We start from the raw sequence: 19,025 nt of genomic DNA, 5'->3' as shown, positions 1-19,025 counted from the left end.
TACATAGGGGTTCCGCAGCTATAAAATAAATAACGATGTGAACTCAGTACAATTCGCGTTTTCCTTGCATGATGATAGTTGCACGCAAAAAAAAAAAAATGTAAACAATCATTCGCCCTTCCCGCGCGTCTTGAGATTTTTTTAAAGACCTATACCGTACAAGCAAAAATAGCTGACTAAAACTAGGCAAACCTCCGTAACGTACAAGCTGCAAAGCGATCAAGATTCTGCTGAAGAGCAGATTTTGTCTTTACGGAAAGAACTTGATCTGTCATACATCCTGATGTACAAGGTGACTCATTTGACAGGCATGGAAAAGTGGTAAACTTGCCAAAACCAGTCGAAAATGTCAAGGCATTTACGTACGGAGACAACTGTGCGAGATTGCCCTATTTTCGAGAAGCCACATACAGCTCACGCGCGTCTTCATACGCGATCACAACGTAATGCTTCCCATTCAAAGCGTGCTCTGTTTATGAGCACATATTAGACTTTACACGTATTGTGTAGCAGTGATTAATGATTTCGTACCTGCATTGCAATGAAAGCCAAATATTAGTTATCAGCCCAGATATGACGTCATCAATGCCGGCGATCATGCGCTATGGTTCATGCTTTATTCCGCATTGATTCACTCTGGTATACAGCACTAACTGTGTGGAAACAGTGGAGAGCGCCTGCTCTCTCGGTTCACGGCTAAATGCGTAATCTTGCAGCCCTGCCGTCGCCCGGAAATCTCTGAAGAGTGTCCTGACCACATCCGTCATCATCTACGTCGTACCGAATGCAACACTTTAGGCCAGAATTTTTTTATCCAAATCTCTCCAGCTAATTCCTATGCACCAGATTACACGTGCTGGCCCACATTCACTACTTCGCTCAAAGTAAAAAGAAAACGAAATTTGCGCAGTGTGGAGTTAGGAGGTACAGTCCCCGTAAAAAGTATACACCCCAAGGCGTCCGCTTCTAAGATGTTTAGCGGGGCTCCCTAGAACATCTAACAATCCAAAGCTTGGGAGGATTGAGGACTCGAAGTCATTTATCGTTTGATATGTTATGGTCGCTGAGTATGCATGGCCAGGCACGCTGAAGGCCTCGCAAGCAAACGCCTTGGGCCGTATACTCTTGACGGGGGGTGTACATTACAATAGAACGTACTGAGGGCCACAAAAACTAAGCCGCATCTTTCCTCCCCGAACTTATATAGCCCCGCTGCCTAGGCGAAAAACCGCATTTAGAAATGAAAGAAGTCGTATTGAGCAACACAAAAAGTGAGCTGTGTAATGGATACCTGCCCTCCTACTGCCTCAAGACGTCGGTGGCTTGATGATTGATGAAAAGGAAAACTATGCTGAGCTGTTCTTTTGTGCATCTACATTTGAAGTTCTGGGAAACTGCAGGAGGTCGCGCAGAGCAGGTAAAAGCATCAATTTTGTATCGAATGACATCAAAACACCATAATTTCGAGTCCATCTACGATACATTACCTGACAGGGGCTGCTTTTTAACCGGTGTAATTTTTTTAATGCGCGAAGTTCACAACCCAACCTATTAAGACGGCGCTTATTAAGCAATATATCTGCGTAAGAGTTTCTTACAGGTTTGCATATTAGCCGGTACTGCGGCGTCGATCACAGTCATGAAACTGAAGTCTAATCATAAACGCCTGTGCCAGTGAAATTTAACCTTAGTCCGCATAGAAGCCCACACTAAACACGGCTTGACCTAACAACTACAATTCTACAAAGGCGCAGCTCCCAGGAGCTTGAACAAGTAGTTGGCACCTGAGTCACTCACTGTGTAGTAACTTATTACACATATAAATGAATAAATAGAGAACCTCTACGAACAGGTGGATAAGAAAACCTTGCATTATAGGAGACCGGACTATGTCTCAAGTCTAGATCTCTTTTTCGATACGAATAAGTCTTCTTCCACAGTGAAACTTTACCCGTCGCATCAATTCGAACATTTTGTTCTCTCAAGCCAGTAGAGTACGGCAGCGCAAAAGCCGTCGGTATTGGCGCCTGCCAGCAGCTTTGGTACTAGGGTTTTCGGCGTTTTGTATGGCATTATCCTTGTCAGCACTCGAACTGTCATTAACTTACACAGTACCTGTAAAAAAAAAGCCGGCATTAGCTTCCTATACAAAATACAAGATGAAAACATCGTCGTTCCATCTACGGACCACAAAGCTGCTCTTCATTTCGTGCACCTAAGAAGAGATCCTGCATTCTTACAGCTCTTCTGAACAGCCCATGAAAGCACGCCATGGGAGAACGCTACGACAGCGCTGTGACGATTGGGCTTATTTTATAGAGGTGTACTTGGGTGTAGGACGTAGCTGCTTGTCTTCCTCTTGCGCCAGTAGCTCGTAGGTCGCTGGCAGGTCGCCGCGATACCTCGCTGGATGCATGGCTGGCCGAAGTCTCCCCAAAAAGAAGAAAAAAGATAATGGACACCCTCAGACTCCATGGCCAACACAAGACGGTGGAATACCGTCATGCGCCACAGAGTACGTTAGCATGCCTTTCCGCAAGCGTTGTGCCGAAACAATGAAGATAAGCGAGTTATGCTGCGACGCTGAGCAGCAAACATCCCGTTCAGATAGGCAATATCGTTCAAGATTGTGGGCTCAGCGAGCGGCACGCAAGAACTCGATGATGAGAAGATATGTTTCGGTTAGACATGCTGCTTCATGAACTTCGTTTCAGACACTGTGTTACACTGCAGGTCTTGAGCAGATAATAGCAGTTAGAATATCAACTGGATAACATTCCTGATTTCTTAATTGACAGTGAACGCTGCTCAAGAACACAAATAGGCAGTTGTTACTACCTAGCCCATTGACTAAAATACTCCCATACAGCGCGTGGTTCGGTTGTTCAAGGTCGTGTGTAGCTGCCAATCCACATCATTACACAATCAGGCGCGCTATAAGTGTGGGGCGTAAATCAGCCGCGTTATTTGGCTCATATTTACAAATGCCAATATAGAGCTATTGCTCTACCACCTTCCTAAAAGAGAATAAAGTTAATATACATGGCCGATAAGCGCTGTAACTGACTCCGGAGGGTGAAGGGAAAAGGATCTGCAGCGCTTTCACACATCTACTTTGTTAGCAGTAGAGTCCTCGTTCGGCAAAAGGCCGCGGTCCTCTGCGAGTGCCCGAAGCCGTCCTCCCCCCTTCCCGCGCGCGCACACACACACACACACACACACACACACACACACACACACACACACACACACACACACACACACACACACACACACACACACACACACACACACACACACACACACACACACACACGCACGCACGCACGCACGCACGCACGCACGCACGCACGCACGCACACGCACACACACGCACACACACACACACACACACACACACACACACACACACACACACACACACACACACACACACACACACACACACACACACACACACACACACACACACACACACACACACACACACACACACACACACACACACACACACACACACACACACACACACACACACACACACACACACATATGCATGCTAATAAGGAAAAATAACACCGCTCGCGCTCCGATGGTCAAGGCGAAAAGTTCAGGGCCAACGACTACACGCAGATAAGGTAAGAACGAGGAAAGAAAAAAGAAAGAATGCGGCGGAACTTGCAAGGTATTTAACATGGCTGATTGACGGTTCAATCTAGCGAAACGTAAGACTGTGGCAAGATAAAAACAATCCAAACTTGCTTGAAAATTTTGCAGGACTAATTAGGCGCCGAGTCTCGCTTCCTTCGTGCACCGCATGAGATAGCCAGACGGGCTAAGCGAGGGACCACCGATGCTCCTAGTTGCGTCACAAAGCCTTAACTTCGTACCTCAGACTTCACTACTTCACTCTCAGACATTATCTACTTCACCCCGAGTTATTCCTCTGTTCCTTGCCACCCACCCAAAAATCGGAAAATTCTCACAGCTCACCACTCCATGCAGCAGCCCTCACCTCTCAGAAACAAACCGGTGCATTGGCAGCCAAACTAAACAATTTGTGCTACGGGATGAAGAAGCTAAACTGAAATCTGCAAAAACGGAATGCAGCTCATTTACGTACTGTGCGGGGAAAATTTCCCTTGGCTGTGTGCGTACTGGGAGGCGAAAGCACTGACTGCTCAGCGACAACGACTCGGAGTTTGGAGTCTTCCAAGAGGACAACGCCTCGTTGGAGTGGAGTCGGGAGGGCACACTGGAAACTAAACGCTAATCGCGCTCCGCACAAGCAAACAGACAAACAGTTGTAGGCACAGGGCCAGCCTCTTGCGGCACATATCGTGGTCCTCAGTTTCGCAAACAGCACAGCCTTGCTTGCCTGCATGCGGGCATAGCGCACGCACCTCAGTTGCCATTCTTGCAGGCTGCAGCGGTTGAAACGAGAGCGCATGCTGAATGAATCTGCTGTGTTGTGCCGCGAATGGACTGAGCGCGTAAAAGTGAGACGTTTAACCTTCAACTCGCGAACTGCTTTCGATTATTCGCAGCGACTACCGATGTACATTCGTGTACAGATTATTTTCGACCACGCTTCGGTAGCCACGCTGTTCTTACGCGTTGCGTAGTGAAATACAATTGGCGATTGATATAGTTATGCAAATAAACGCCACTTGTTCGCTTGCTTATAAAGGCACCAAACCTTCCTCTTTGGGTCGCACAACGCGGGCGAAGATTTGGAATGCCGAAGTATGACCCATAGAGTTCTGTCCGCGACTGTTCATCATTCATACACAATGGAGAATAAAAAAGGGGGGTAGGGGGGGGGGGGCGGGGGTGGACAGCATGGAGTAATTGTAATTGCTTGAGTGTTTCAGTAAACATTGTTCGTGAGAGAGATGACAAAATGCCACCACATCGTCAGGGTATGACATGAATCTGCACAGGCACCTTAGTATGTGGTGTATGGGGTTTAATGTCCCAAACCTGTACATGTAGTGCGAGAGTACCGGAGGACTCCTAATTCATTGCAACCACCTGGTGTTCTTAACATGCTACTGAAATGTTTGAAAGGAACCCCCCCCCCCCCCCCCCCAAAGTGCAATATATTTTGGTTAGAGAGTCCTGACTAATCAGCATTCATCTCAGCGCAGCCGTATACGGCTGTCCGTAGGTAGACGGTAATTAGTCGACGCTCCTTATGTTCCTTAACATGCAATACCAAAGCATATAAAACAGGGTATTCTGCATCTCGTTTCCACCGCAGTGCAGTCTTCAAGGCCAGAATTCGATCAAGGAGTTCTTGGACTCGGGAGCTGAACGGGTAGCCACCAAGCGGCTGTGGCAGGTCTACACAGGCACAAGTCGCGGCCAGCCTACAACTGTGTCTTTAAACAAAAACTAAATCTGGGTGGTTAAAAGAGGTGCCCATCGCACTGGCTCGGTGGCTACCGTGTTCGGCTCCTGAGCTCCAAGTCATGGGTTCGACCCAGGCCTCTGTGGCTGCATTTCGATAGAAGACATTTGAAAACAAACGCCTGTGTACTTAAATTTCGATCCAGTTTAACCTTAACTGGTCGAAATTTATCTCGACGTCTCCACTACGGCGTCTCCCGTAGTCATTCTTCAGAAAAAATGATGGTCGATTTGCGTAGCGAGGTAAGTAATACTCCTGCGCAAAATGCATCAAAAAATTTTATCGAAGACACATGTATCTTCAATACTTTCCATGCCTGGTGCCGCGTGGGGCAGGTGGCAAGTGCGCTTAATACTTTTGCATTAATTTCTTTGCCACGTGAGGCAGGTAGCTCACAACCCGATGGGCATGTTGTCGAGTGCCATTGTGGCCAGGTGGTGAGGGCGTCTCAAGTTCACGTGACCGCTCTCGATCAATCATTTATTTACCTGCCACCTGCCGCGGTGGACGTTTTGCTCACAGTTCTGTGGGCAGATTGCCACTTGCCATGGTAGGCAGGTTGTGACGTCACAAGGTCGCGTGACCTCTCTAGACCAATGAGGGAATTCAGTGACAAAGAAGCGGGAAATTTCTTTGAGACAACATGAATTCTATTGCAATAATAAGAAAAAAATCATGTTGAAAATGCTGATTGTGAGGGTGAGGGCAGGGGAAGGCAAGAGTATTTTACAAAATGAACATGAGGGTAAGGCAGGACCAATGATTGATTGATGATGGTGAGGGAGGAAAAACGAAAATGAGGGCATTTGCCCAACTCTGTTGGCAACAGCATGTGCGACCTTCTTCTTGCCCTGTGTCTCGGTTTCTGCTGGTGTTGTGCTAGTAAAGACTACAGGCTGTGGCAATATGTTTATCGTTTTCCTCATTCGTGTTGATGCAAACCTTTCCGACCACTGTGGCGCACCTGAAAGAGCTGGAAAGAAGATGCCGCCGTGCAATAAGTCCATATAGTGCACCCCTGCCGAGCATTTCTTGGCGGACACTGCTGACTACTCCCTCCGAAAGTAGAGATTCTTTAACACCCTCGCTGCAACGCATCACATTACGAAATAGCTCGTACTATGTTAGGGTAGTTGATTTTGGCTCCGTGGGAGTAACAGGAAATAGCAGACCTGAACAAGACGAGCAAGTTCTCAAGGCCAGACAAGAAAAATACGCCGGTATTTATCCAACTTACATCGCGAGCACGGACTCGTGATGCAACCGCGAGCATTCACGCTCTGTGGTAAACAAGAAGCCGGCTGCCAAGGCTAAATTTACTCTCCTCCGCACCTTGTTCCAGCTAGGCGTTTACGCCTGCTCTCCAGAACGCGATTAGAGTATGACCTTACTTCCGTGAACGTAACGAAGGCTACGCAAAAAGGAACAAAATACATAACCTCGCACCTCAACTTCACTTTCTCGGCCTTCAACTTTTGCCGCCCTATAATCAGGACGTATTTTTTCCTGTCGCACGCTTAGTCAACGCGCATTAATAAGTACTAATAATTTTCACGACTTCGTTGAGGATGCAAGCACGCTATCTGGCGACTTTGTCTCGCCGCTGCGCGCCGTTTCAGGATGACTACTTCTACTGCCTTGCATCCTATGCTACGAACTGGGCACGCTCCCACACATAGCATCGTTTAAGTTGAATAAAACAGCGCAAATAGGGCAAGGATACGAAAGAAAGAGCCGCACCACCACGCTTACTTCAAATGATTATTTTATTCCATTATAATGCGCTACTCAAGTCGCTCTCAGCCATGGATTAATAGCCGCCTATAGCACGGATCGTCTGCATTTGCGCTATCTGACGAAACAAATGTTTTGCAATCCTACACAACATAAAGAGAAGCAGAATGCCCTGGCCTTCCTTACACCTGCATATCCTGCTTCAGTATTGACTTTCCATATAAAAAAAAGGTGTTGAAGGCAGCTCGCTGTTTGTTACTATCGTGTCCAGCTTCCATGAACATCAGCAAAACAGAGCCATCAGTTGGCTGCCAGTAGCGGACACCGCGTAACTCAATGGTGATTCTTTAAACTTGTAACTTTCGTAAAGCTAGAGAGCCCCGAGAGTTTGTGAGCGGACGTGGTGATTATCATGGTCGACTTTGCTTCCTCGCAGCAAAACCGTGCAAACTAGAAGTGTTCGATCGTACAGATTTACTGGGATTTTGTATTCTCTGCACTGTTTCTGTTTTTTTTTTAATTAAAACATGAATTACCGAATTACCCAAGCTGTCACTTCTGCTCAACATAGCAGGCCCCTTAACACGAACAGACTCAGTGATGAAGTTGTTGTCTGGGTATATTTTCGACGTTTGGCTGCCGAGGAGAAGGTCACGTGATCTCATTCCTACCGCGACGGCTGCAATTTTATGTAGATGAGATGCAAAAGGCACCGGTGTGTTATACGCGATGTCGCTGCTCGTTAAAGAACGCCAAAGGGCAGAAATTAATCGGGATCCTTCCATACGGAGAGGCTTATAGCCCATGTGGAACTCCGTGGCGTTGAATAGCAATTACACTGCCGTATCCGTCATTCAACACAGCCATTGCTGCGGCTAGTAATGATTCCCTCAATCAGTTGGCGGTATAAAACTCGCAATATGCGGGAACACAGTAAAGCAGCAAACAATATTCAAATAAGCCCACGGATGCGGTCAGTGCATTGCGAAGTATGGGCAAGGTACCATTGCACGTGCGACGACGCGGTGGCTCAGTGGTTACGGCGCTCGACCACTGACCTGAAAGACGCGGGTTCGATCCCGGTCGCGGCGGTCGAATTTCGATGGAGGCGAAATTCTAGAGGCCCGTGTACTGTGCGATGTCAGTGCACGTTAAGGAACCCCAGGTGAAAGAAATCTTCGTAGCCCTTCACTACGGCGTCCCTCATAGCCTGAGTCGATTTGGGGCGTTAAACCCCCATAAACCATTGCACGTGCGCTCAACAGCTTCGGGATGCTTTGCGCAAGTGCCGTCTTCGACAAAACTGATCAGGCAATGGGGTTTGGTTCTTAGCCCTATCCCTTACGGCGCCCCTAAAGACTATTACATATTGAAATTTGAGGTCAAGGGCTCTTTTTACCTTCCCCAGATTTAGAGCTTAAGGAGCGTCGTAAGTGCTCCGCTTAGCTCTCTAGGTGATCACTTATGGCACCCCTTAAAGAGAAATTGGTAAATACGGATAGAGTATTCCTCGAAAGCTCTGCCAGCGTTTTTTCTGAGCGGAAAAGTGACGACGTTCCTGAGAACAGCTCAAAACAAATTCCCGAAATCTTCCGCATGCAAAATTTGTTCGCAAATACTTCATTCTAATGACGTCTGTGCAAGCCGGCTCTCTGGCCAACAAGAGCGAGAACACCAAGCCTGCGTCACGTGACATGGCGCCTGCGAACTGTTGATACGGCGGCTCAGACGCTTTGTCTGGACCTCATATCGTTGCATCCGTCGACGTTCTGTGTGCGGTGTTTTTCCGCGTTCAGGCCCGATCCACCAGCAGACTAATTTTATGGGTTCTCCTCGTCGTCAAGCGTGACTCGGTGACAGTGTGAGTCTTGCGATCGACGAGTTCGTGCACTGCCGGTCTCTGGATGCGCTCTCGTTGCTGTTTTCAGCAAGCAACATCCACAGCTGGCGATTGAGGGGATTTGTTGTTTGACTTCGTTTTCGCATCGAGCCCAAGCAATGCAGCGTTCCTGCGCGTCAGTGCCTCCCGAAGTCAAGAGCAAGAGCAGCCATACGGCTACACAGGAAAGCTGTACAGCTTTCTCAGAAACTTCGCAGAAACTGCTCCGGTGTAACGGTGGTCCGTGTTCGAACCCCGGACCAGGACAAATTTTTCTTTAAATGGGAAGTTTCTGAGAAATCTCTATAGCTTTCCTTTGTTGTCGTATGGCTGCGCTTGGGTGGATAACAGTGAGTAATTACTCATTATTAAAAATCTACTCCACCTTGGGGGATTCTCTTAAACATTTGAACAATGCCATAATTCACGGAGGCCGAGCACTATTTCCGTGGCACGCAAAATGCGCATCTGAATTTCCCGAGAGGCAACATCTTGAGACATATGCTTGCACATTTGAACAACAGCACTGGCAATCAAAACGCGGTCGGTTCTCCAACGGTACTTGGCCACTGCCGTCTAAATAGCGCTGTACGAGACAGCGAAGAACCAATCGTGGCCAGGCGCAATTTCAAAAATCCTGTAGTGGCGGAGCAACATGCTCTTCACTTTTATGTGCTTTTACGCAGTTTTCTGGCTTATGTATGCTCTGTTTTCAATAGCAATGGCTTATTTGTTATCATGCGACGCCAGCCTATCAGGGTAGCTTGACCTAGTGTGCCTTCGGCACAAAGGCTTTGAAAGGTGCGGAAAACCCTTGACCTCAACTTTCGAGACACTACGGTCTCTAGGGACGCCGTAAGGGCGCCGCTTTAGGGCTAAAGAAACCCCACAGCCTGGCTACTTTTGGCAAAGGCGGTACAAGCAGTGGAGCTGAACGGTACCGGGCAGCATTCTGAAATATCATCACCGTTCAGCTGTAACATTCTAACAAGTGAAGTAGGACTCAGTGCTGCGACCGCAGACAGCTCTTTCTATTGTGTCCAATATTACATGCACGTTAAGCCTGGTTAAAAGTTCCAGCGGCCAGGACAGCAAACTGCGAAACCTTCAAAGCAACTTTCCAGCGCACTCGCCACAGAAGCGGGACTCGGAAACCGCTAGTTTCTTTCTGTTGTGTTGTCTGTAAGTGACATTATTTGCCGCTCTTTCTCTCTCTTAGTGCAGGGCGAGCGCTAAGCGATCGCCGTGAAATCCGGAAACTAGTGACAAAGTGGCAAATACTATGATGATGGCGTAACAGGGCAACGGCACACGGCCAAAGAAGAGAGCGCAGGGAAGAGAAGAAAAAAGGAATGATACAGTGCGTAACTGAAAACGCGTTTATTTGACGCGCAACGCATATAAGTAGAGGTGGGCAAGCCAAAAATGAAAAACAAAAGCACAGTGAAAATGGTGAACCCTCACATAACGACATTCCTGCAAGACAACCGTTATTAAGAAGCGCAGTGCAAGAAACAGTATTCTTTTTCCGAGATAGATAAGAATAGGGCATTTACATAGCTCTCCTCAAGCGCCGATATTATGCACGTGCTAGGGTGGGTACACTGCATACTTCGACACTACATCGCAAGCTCGCATATCCTTAATTTCGGGCCAATCGCAAGCAATTAGGCTTTTGACGAGCGTGCTGACAGTAACTAGCGGATGTATCTGCACAGGAGAACTTCCGTTCGTCAATAATGCTCAGGCACATGTAAATGCGTTCGCAGCACGAAGTTGGTCGTGCCGCCCATACGTCTGAGTTAGCAGTTCGGCGCCGAGCGTACTCTCGTTATATTTCCACCACAAATTTCTGGACTGAGTCCAGCGTGACCGCATGTTCTCTGGCAACGCCATCATCACTAGAATAGAGAGAGCGAAGTAATTAAGCCTACTTTCGAGCAACGCTGCCCCTTCGCAGTTGAAGTGATAAAAATAAAGGTTTGGTTTGGTTTACGGGGGTTTAACGTCGCAAAGCGACTCTGGATTTAAAGGACGCCTTAGTGAAGGGATCCGGATAACTTAGACCACCTGGGGTTATTCGCTGAAAGCTCGTCATGTACCTTCCACCCTTCATATTTTGGACTGAATTTGGCCCACGCGATTTGCTAAAGGAGCCGGAAGACATTTTTTCTTGCTCAAATAGTTATGCTCCTGATGCGTCTTAATAGTTTGCTGCTCTATTTCTTGCGCTCTATATTTCACAACGAAGCCAATCTTGCGTATTCCATAGTATTTATCATTACGTACAAATAATAAATAATTAATAAAAGACGTGATCTATGAATAGATTGGGCTTCAGCACTATACAAAGTATCTCTTCTCTGAGTTAGATTTCCTGGATGTTTGACGAGCATTCGAATATCTCGTGCATCACCTACAAATTAACGGTTCCATTCAGCCCCAACGATTTCTGGAGTAATCACAATACACTTGCTGGTTTCACTGGCTGACAGAAAAAGCGGAACCAAAATTGACGCTGAGAACGGATTGCTCGAAGAGTGAAGTTCGCTTTACCACAGCTGTGTGGGAGGCCAAGCGCTCCTCTTTTGGCGCCAAGCAGAATTTGTTAGCAGAAGAAGAATTTGTTAGCAGAAGAATTTGTTAGCAGAAGAATTTGTTAGCAAAAGATGGTTAGCAGTTCCCGAGCAATCAAAGAGCGGGAATGAGCAAATTTCAACATTCAAAAGAAGGTTAAGTCTGCGCCAGTACATGAAGAGAAAATCCTACAAATATTGCTGCAAAATTTTTGGTCGGGCCTGAGTTTTGGGGATCGTGCACCAATTTTCAGCATATTCTGGTGCGTACACGCTAAAGGAAAGCCAACACTGCAATTTAGACTTCTCAGGGAACGTTGTTATAGCATTACGGGAAAGCCTTACAAGTAACCAGAACTTCAAAGTAACCTTCGACAACTGGTTGTGCTCAACTCAACTGTTCGAATCTCTCAAGAAGAAAGAAATACACTACTGTAGTGCCATTCCCCGCAATGGAATGAGAGGTTGTGCATTGAAGAGCGAGAAGGACCTCCGTAAGGAAGGAAGAGCTGCTTCTGACCATCGAGTGGAAAGCACCGAGAAAGTGTTAGCTGTGCGATGGCTTGACAACATATCTGTTAAGCTCGCCTCGTCCTACGTTGGAGCTCAGCCAAGAGATGAAGTGAAACGGTACAGCGCTTCAGAGAAGGAAACATGTGTTGGCTGGCCGGCCAGCAATCGTGAGGGCGTACAATGAAACAATGAGAGATGTCGACTTGGCAGGCCAGATGATTGAGTACTACTGAGTCCCACCCAATAGGGTTAAACAAGGGGTGCAGAAAATTGTTCGTGCGCTTCCTCAGCCAGTCAGCAATGGATACGTGGCATCTATAAAGGGGGCAAGCGAAACACCTGCAGCTATCTAAACAGCTGTGTTTGATTTTCTCTTGGGTGTGCCAGACACGCTCCGAGAGTCAGGAAAAGTTGCAGAAAGAAATAGTGGCCAACCTGCAACAGATCTAAGAAGTCCACCCGTGAAAAAAATGTGGTCGACCACATAACCCATGCTCACCAGCTAACAGAAGGTATAATCAGATAGGCCACTGGCCACAGCTTGAAGACGTAAAGCAACGTTGTAAGCGCTGTGGCTCTTTGTACACAAAGCCGGAGTGCGCAAAATGCAACATAAGGCTCCGTGTCCTGCATTCTCGACCAAAAAGTTTGATAATTTGAAAACTGTAAGACGCTGTTATAGAAATACTGAATGTATTGGTCCATACTTCTGATACGTAGCAAAATCTTTCTTTTAAAGTGGTTCCATCGAACAGTTAAGACGGCCATGAAAAACCAATGTGGAACGCTTTTGACCACAGCAAAAACATTAATAGAACAAAATGCGACTGCCGTCAGATGATCTGCGGATATATTGATTGTTGTAATTAAATGTTATACTATGTGAAAAAAATTGCGTTCGTCTAAGGTTTCCCGCTCAAAAATGCTTTTGTCTGGAATTGCTGGGTATGTGCATCAGCAACAGCAAGAACTGCTTCATGGCATTCTTAAACAACATTAGGTGGTTTTGACCGCCCTAAATGAGCAATGACTCCTGGAGGAATCATAATAATACTTCTCCCACATTTGGCAAGAAGCTAGGTCATAATTTTTTTTCTAATTTTGTAACAAAAAAGTCTGAAAAAGATTTCTTGTGCGTTGAAAAATTGGCCTTGAAAGAGCAAGAAGTAAGACATTTGCCTTAGGAGTAGTCACTAGCGCGGAATTCGTAGATCATACACGTCACGCAAACAAGCATTTGTCGATCGCAAATCTCGTCGCCCACAAAGGCGACTGTTGGCGCGAAACTTTGCAGTGTTGTCTGTTCTTTCTCGAAGCCGCCGACATGCGCCCTTACCACTTTGTTGGTGACGTGAGAAGCAACCAGATTAAACTGGGATGAGTGTAATCACGAGTAGCTGCTTCTACGGCATTCGAGGTTGTCGTAGTATAGTTTTCTTGCCTTAGCTGCAAATTTCTTCATCACCTCTAAATTCAGCGCGGCGAAGAGGGGCGGGGATTCTGGTAATGTCCACAGATCTCTCCGTTCTTGCTCATGACGCTGAGAAACTAGGCTCTAATTATAAATCATTTTACTGCGCAAAGAAAGAAGGCGAAGTATTCGCATCAACCGTATCTGCGCACATCTTCGGATACCGACGCTGATAGAGTGCGTTGTAACGCCACTTGAAATGTAAAAACTATTCCAGCAATGTTAACACAAAACTCTAATTCAGAAGCGGTGAAAAAACACTTACGCCAAAAGTAACGCCCAATTCTGCGTTCAAAAGATCTTCATTGGTGTTATCCTTGCCCGTCTTCAAATCTGAACGTAAACACTTGTGCTCGTTTCTAACAAAAAACAGCTCTGATACGGGCTGCGACAAGATCTCGGTTGTTTCTGAAATTGTTAGCTGACAAGTCATCGCATGCACGGTGAAAAACTTTTTAAAAAACTTCTCCACAAGCCCAACTATTAAAAATGGAGCAAAATGAAAGGCAGGAGAGTAGACTCACAAGGAAGTCTCCGCTGCGCTATGCTGAGTGGAAACCCACCGGCAGAGGTCGGCTGCCAGCACAGCAGTGCACAATGGCAACGCTCCCAACACCGCGACACGTGGCTGCACACGGCGGATGCGAGAGGCCGACTGGTGTTTCACTGGCAGCTGTGCCTAGCCTTGGCGAGCAGTATGGCGTGAACTATAGTTGCCTAAGCACAGTTTTTATCATCATTCGTTGATGACACGAAGGCAGGTAGCTCGCATCGTGCGCTTAATGTTCTTCTTTATTCGGTTCTTTTTCCACTCTTCGCAGCTCTGCACGCGCAAGTGGCTTAGTTTCCATTACATCTCTCGGTGGCCCCATTCACAACTTCGATAAATTTAGCGCACGCAAGTCTCCATTGAAAGTGTAGGATCTAGGGGTCCTGTCCATCACACACTCTTTCTCTTTTTTTTTCGTTTTGCACCACGTAACAACGTTTATAAAGCTCAACATCGTAAACTGCTTTCTTTTATCGTGGATTTCATGTGAATTTATCGGTGGTTCGGAAGCGTCATAGATTCAGGTACACGCGCAATTTCCCCGAACCAAGTGCTGTATCATAGGCACGACCATGCAAGTGGAGCAAAAATTCTAGTCCCGACTCCCAACTAAATGAAAATGATAAATTTCACCACCGTCGTTGTTAGGAAAACGACACCAATATTTTTGTAACAGTTTAAAATAGAATCCTGCTAACTTGTATGGTCAGTTTCACGAATAGTCTCGGGAAAACTGAAGTGCGCGTCAGGACGTGCAAAACTCGCGAAAATGTACCCGCCAAGGGTCGTTGCAATCTTGCAAGAAAAAAGAAAAAGAAAAGCAAGGTTTTCAAACCTCGAAATTAGGATTCTCAAACCCTGCCCGATGACCCTGCCAGGCGACCACTGCAATCACCGGAACTGAAAGTTACACAAATAGGACAAATCCGTTGTGCAGTGAACAGTGGAGTAGCAACAAAATGATGGGGCGTTTCACGAAATGACAACATGTAAGTCGGCGACATCTGTTGTGCGCTAGTATGGTATGCTGATTTCCACTGTGATCCTACTTTATTGTACATGTTGCTGCTTCCGCACATGCGGAATAATTTTTGTCGCAAAACAAATCGATGCATTGGGTGCTTACTATTATATAAAAGCAATTTTGCATTAAACAGAAAAGAGTTACACTTAAACGCTGGCACTTAAACGATGTCAGTGCACGTTAAAGATCCCCAGGTGGTCGAAATTATTCCGGAGCCCTCCACTACGGCACCTATTCTTCCTTTCTTCTTTCACTCCCTCCTTTATCCCTTCCCTTACGGCGCGGTTCAGGTGTCCAACGATATACGAGACAGATACTGCGCCATTTCCTTTCCCCCAAAACCAATTATTATTACTTAAGCGCTGGCAGCGATCCGTCCAACCAGAAGCATTAAGCCAGTGACCGTGGGAAGTCTACCACTGTCAGCAATCGCTGTGAAAGCGCGACGACATGGAGCGGCGACCGTGGCATTGAAAGGCGGGTGAAGAAGAGGCGGCAGATAGTGCCTACAAGTGTGCTACCGCCTGAAGCGGTCGCTGAAATCAATGCTGGCGAAACTGCCATTCTTCCGTATCGCGCTTCCGTATCGGCCGCATTCCGTCTCGCGATGTCCTGACGACTGCGGCGCGTTGGCAGCGAGAGGGGAAACGACTCGACACCCGACGGGGAGTGAACGTCGACGTCAATGACGCTGGCACTGAAGCAGGCCCTGACGAAGGTTGTGGTCTCAGCATTGAGACACTGATGTGAGAAGAGACAGAAAGCGCCGCTTGCGAAAGTGGATGAACACGTTATTCCCAGCTGATTGGTACTAACGCTGGCTGTTAAATAACAGTACTGCACTCCACTCAGACTCACTGATTTGGAAATGGCTCACAGCGTTGAATCGATTTGGTACGTTTTTCGGTGGGCGAATTTTCTGACCGGACATCGGATGTTTAAATTCTCTCTTCGCTTCTTTGTACAACGTCTGCCGTTCTTTTGAAGAGGCTGCAGAGCTTAATTATTATCTCTGGTTCGCTCACAGAAAATGATCAAGTAATATTAATACATACACCTAGTGTTGCCATTCAGCGCTAAATTAAGGTGGCCTCGTGATGTCCCTTAAAAAAAAAGAGAGACAGAGAGACAGTGCGGGCATTATGCGTCTGTGCGCAAAAGGTTAGGTTTAGTGTGGTTTATGAGATGAGGTGTGGCTTATGTGTCTGTGTTATAGGCGCAAAAAGAGTGATCGGTTCAACGAAGCGCTAATAATGCACAACAGTGCAATGCAAGGCGCCGCCTGTGCTCCAAGTTGGCCGGTTTTTCCGAGGAGCGGAGAACGTCCGAGCAGACAGCCGTGATTGTATAGTGGTTAGTACCTTGCGGTGTGGCCGCAATAACCCAGGTTCGAATCCTGGTCACGGCATATTTTTGATACCTTTCTTTTAACGTTGATTATTACGTCAAGACATAAAGGAATGAAATGTGTAAATGCGACCACAGTTCTCAAATGAAGGATGTAGCGGATCAATTCTAGGATCTGCGTGTCCTCAACCTTGCGCCTTACTGGGCGATTTAGGTGTGTGAAGTAAAAAAAATGCCTGCTTTAAAAATCAACAACAAACAACGATTTCTGTACACGGGCTTCTATCATTCTTGGTTTAGTTCCACCTACATAGCTGAAACTGTGATCCACATATTAAGTATAAAGTAGAACAACATTTTCGAGATTTTAACCTGAATGATGCCCGAAATATTACTGGAACTGCGATCCGGATGTTTCAAGTGGAGCTCAGTTCCGGGTAACTTTCTCGGCTACCGTGTCTTTTTAGCCCATAGACACGCAGTTGCTCTCGCAGTCCCTGAAACCCTATTTCAGGTGTACTCTAAATAGTGTAGGCATGATAACTATTCAGTGGTAATCAGCAAGGAACGCAGTACGCGCTAAAAAGTATAGAAACATCTCTATAATACAATAAACTGCTGCAGTTCTGTCACATTAACACTCTTTCACACTTTGTGGGGCTCTTGGTATTCAATCAAGACATGAATTCTGTTCGAGATTAACCATTTAAAGCTGAAGATAATATACATGGTCCATTATTTCTGCATGCCTTATTATGTCGACAATCAGGGTCTTTAAAATAGCAGATAACCCAACGTGCCCATGGGATAACTGAAACAATTTCTTTAAAAAACACACACACACAAAAATAGCCTGAAATGCAATGACCCTTCTCCTAGTTCCGTTTTACTACGATGTGTGGTACGGATATTCCCAGGGAGTCATACAAATAATAACTTAAGAGTGCAACACAAAATAACCCGCGGCCTTGCTACTCAAGAAACGCAGTATGTCTTTAAAAAAAGCGCCTACAGTGATGCTTGAACATATTGAAGACATGCCGTGAACCACCCTTCTTGGAGCTATTGTATCATTTTAGAAGTTACTTGGCTATCACGTCTTTAAACATGTCCAGTGTTCTTGGATAAAAATTTTGAATATTAGGATATTTTATGATACTGTTAAGTAAATATTGAAGGTAATGATTCATTCTTACGATGCGTAGAAAAATCTCCCATTAAAAGCTTTTCCATCTCTCGCATCAAGACTGCTATAGAATCCAATGGGGAACGTTTTTGACGATAGCAAAACATTAGTAGCAAAAAGAAATGCAAGCCTGCCGACGGAATATCTGCTGATATATTGATTGTTATAGTGAAACCTAACAGTACATGAAAAAAATTCGTTCATAAACTCTTTTCCGTTGAAAAATGTTGTAGAAAATTGCTGTGTTTCAAATAACACACAAGTTATAACAGTTTCCAATGCGCACCTCATGCTCACACTGTTGTTGCGAACAGGAATAAACAGCTCGTCCATGATTGCATTTTGGGCAATTTTTCTGGTATTTCTAAACGCCCGGTCATACTATTTTTTTCCGAGTTTCATTTCTAACAAGGCATCGTGCTCCCAATTCAAACTCATCTTTAAACTCGTTTTTCATTTCACTAATTTCTATAATGCCTATATCTTCCAAAGTATCATGCTAGCTTTTAACAAAACATGACATTAAAAAAAGAAAGCCTTCCGTGACCAGGATTCTAACCTGGGTCATTGCGGCCGCAATGCAAGGTACTGACCACTATGCGATCGCCGATTCCCGCTTTTTTTCTTTATTGTATGGAAGTGTAATAACATTTTCTAGCCTTAACTAACCAGGCCGCATCTACGAACCAGTCACACATAGTCGCGCCACTATCCCGCAATCGCTTTGCCTGCACATCAAAATTCCGGGACACACACACACGCGCGCACACACATGCATCGAGTAAAGGCAGCCAGGCAGGAGGTCGATCCTGCGCAGCATAAAATACCCCCCCCCCCCCCCCCACACACACACACACACCATCGCACACTGCGCTCTGAACAGAGACGAGGCGGCTCTGCGTGGCGATCTGTCATGCGGCTCTTCCACAGGCTAAACACCCCCATGAGCACTAAGAGATCATATAGAACCTTAGAACCTCCCGTTGTAGGCAAATATTTTATAGTATAGGGCGTAGTCTCCATGTCCTTTTTCAGAGTCCGCTGAAGAATGTACAAAAGAACCACACACACACACACGGCATCACGACGAAACAGGAAGCAGTGACCAATAGTTTCTGGCTGCTGACACAGGCGGCAGCTTACTGACCATGGCACAAATGTCTCCTTAGCCCGAAACCACGTTTTGACAGTTAAGGTCGACGTCTGAAGCTTAAAAAAGAAAGTATTTGCGGCCGATTCAACCCACATTCGTTGCACCCTCTTTAATATACTGTTGTATAGAAAGGCGAGGTAAGGCTGCCAATACATCGAAACAGGAAATAATTTCTCAAT

The 19,025-nt window shown here is 46.2% G+C and overlaps 1 protein-coding gene across 10 annotated transcripts in view; it reads right to left on the bottom strand.

Annotated features, from left to right (window-relative positions):
• Positions 1 to 19,025, bottom strand: part of LOC144120451 (scoloptoxin SSD14-like) — a 136,106-nt gene that overhangs the window by 27,205 nt on the left and 89,876 nt on the right. For 3 of the 10 annotated variants that reach the window (XM_077652848.1, XM_077652850.1, XM_077652851.1), the window contains one exon: positions 2,328 to 2,429. The exons of 6 other annotated variants lie outside the window; for them this stretch is intronic. In XM_077652848.1, coding sequence (XP_077508974.1) covers positions 2,328 to 2,429 — 102 coding nt within the window. Of the gene's footprint in view, positions 1 to 2,327; positions 2,430 to 14,110; positions 14,202 to 19,025 lie in introns of those variants that run through there. One more of the 10 variants, XM_077652858.1, reaches the window with a different exon arrangement.

The sequence above is a fragment of the Amblyomma americanum genome, chromosome 2, assembly GCF_052857255.1.
Source record: "Amblyomma americanum isolate KBUSLIRL-KWMA chromosome 2, ASM5285725v1, whole genome shotgun sequence".
Classification (NCBI taxonomy): domain Eukaryota; kingdom Metazoa; phylum Arthropoda; class Arachnida; order Ixodida; family Ixodidae; genus Amblyomma; species Amblyomma americanum.
The sequence above is the reverse complement of the archived record's forward strand: the minus strand, read 5'-3'. Positions and strand labels throughout refer to the sequence as shown.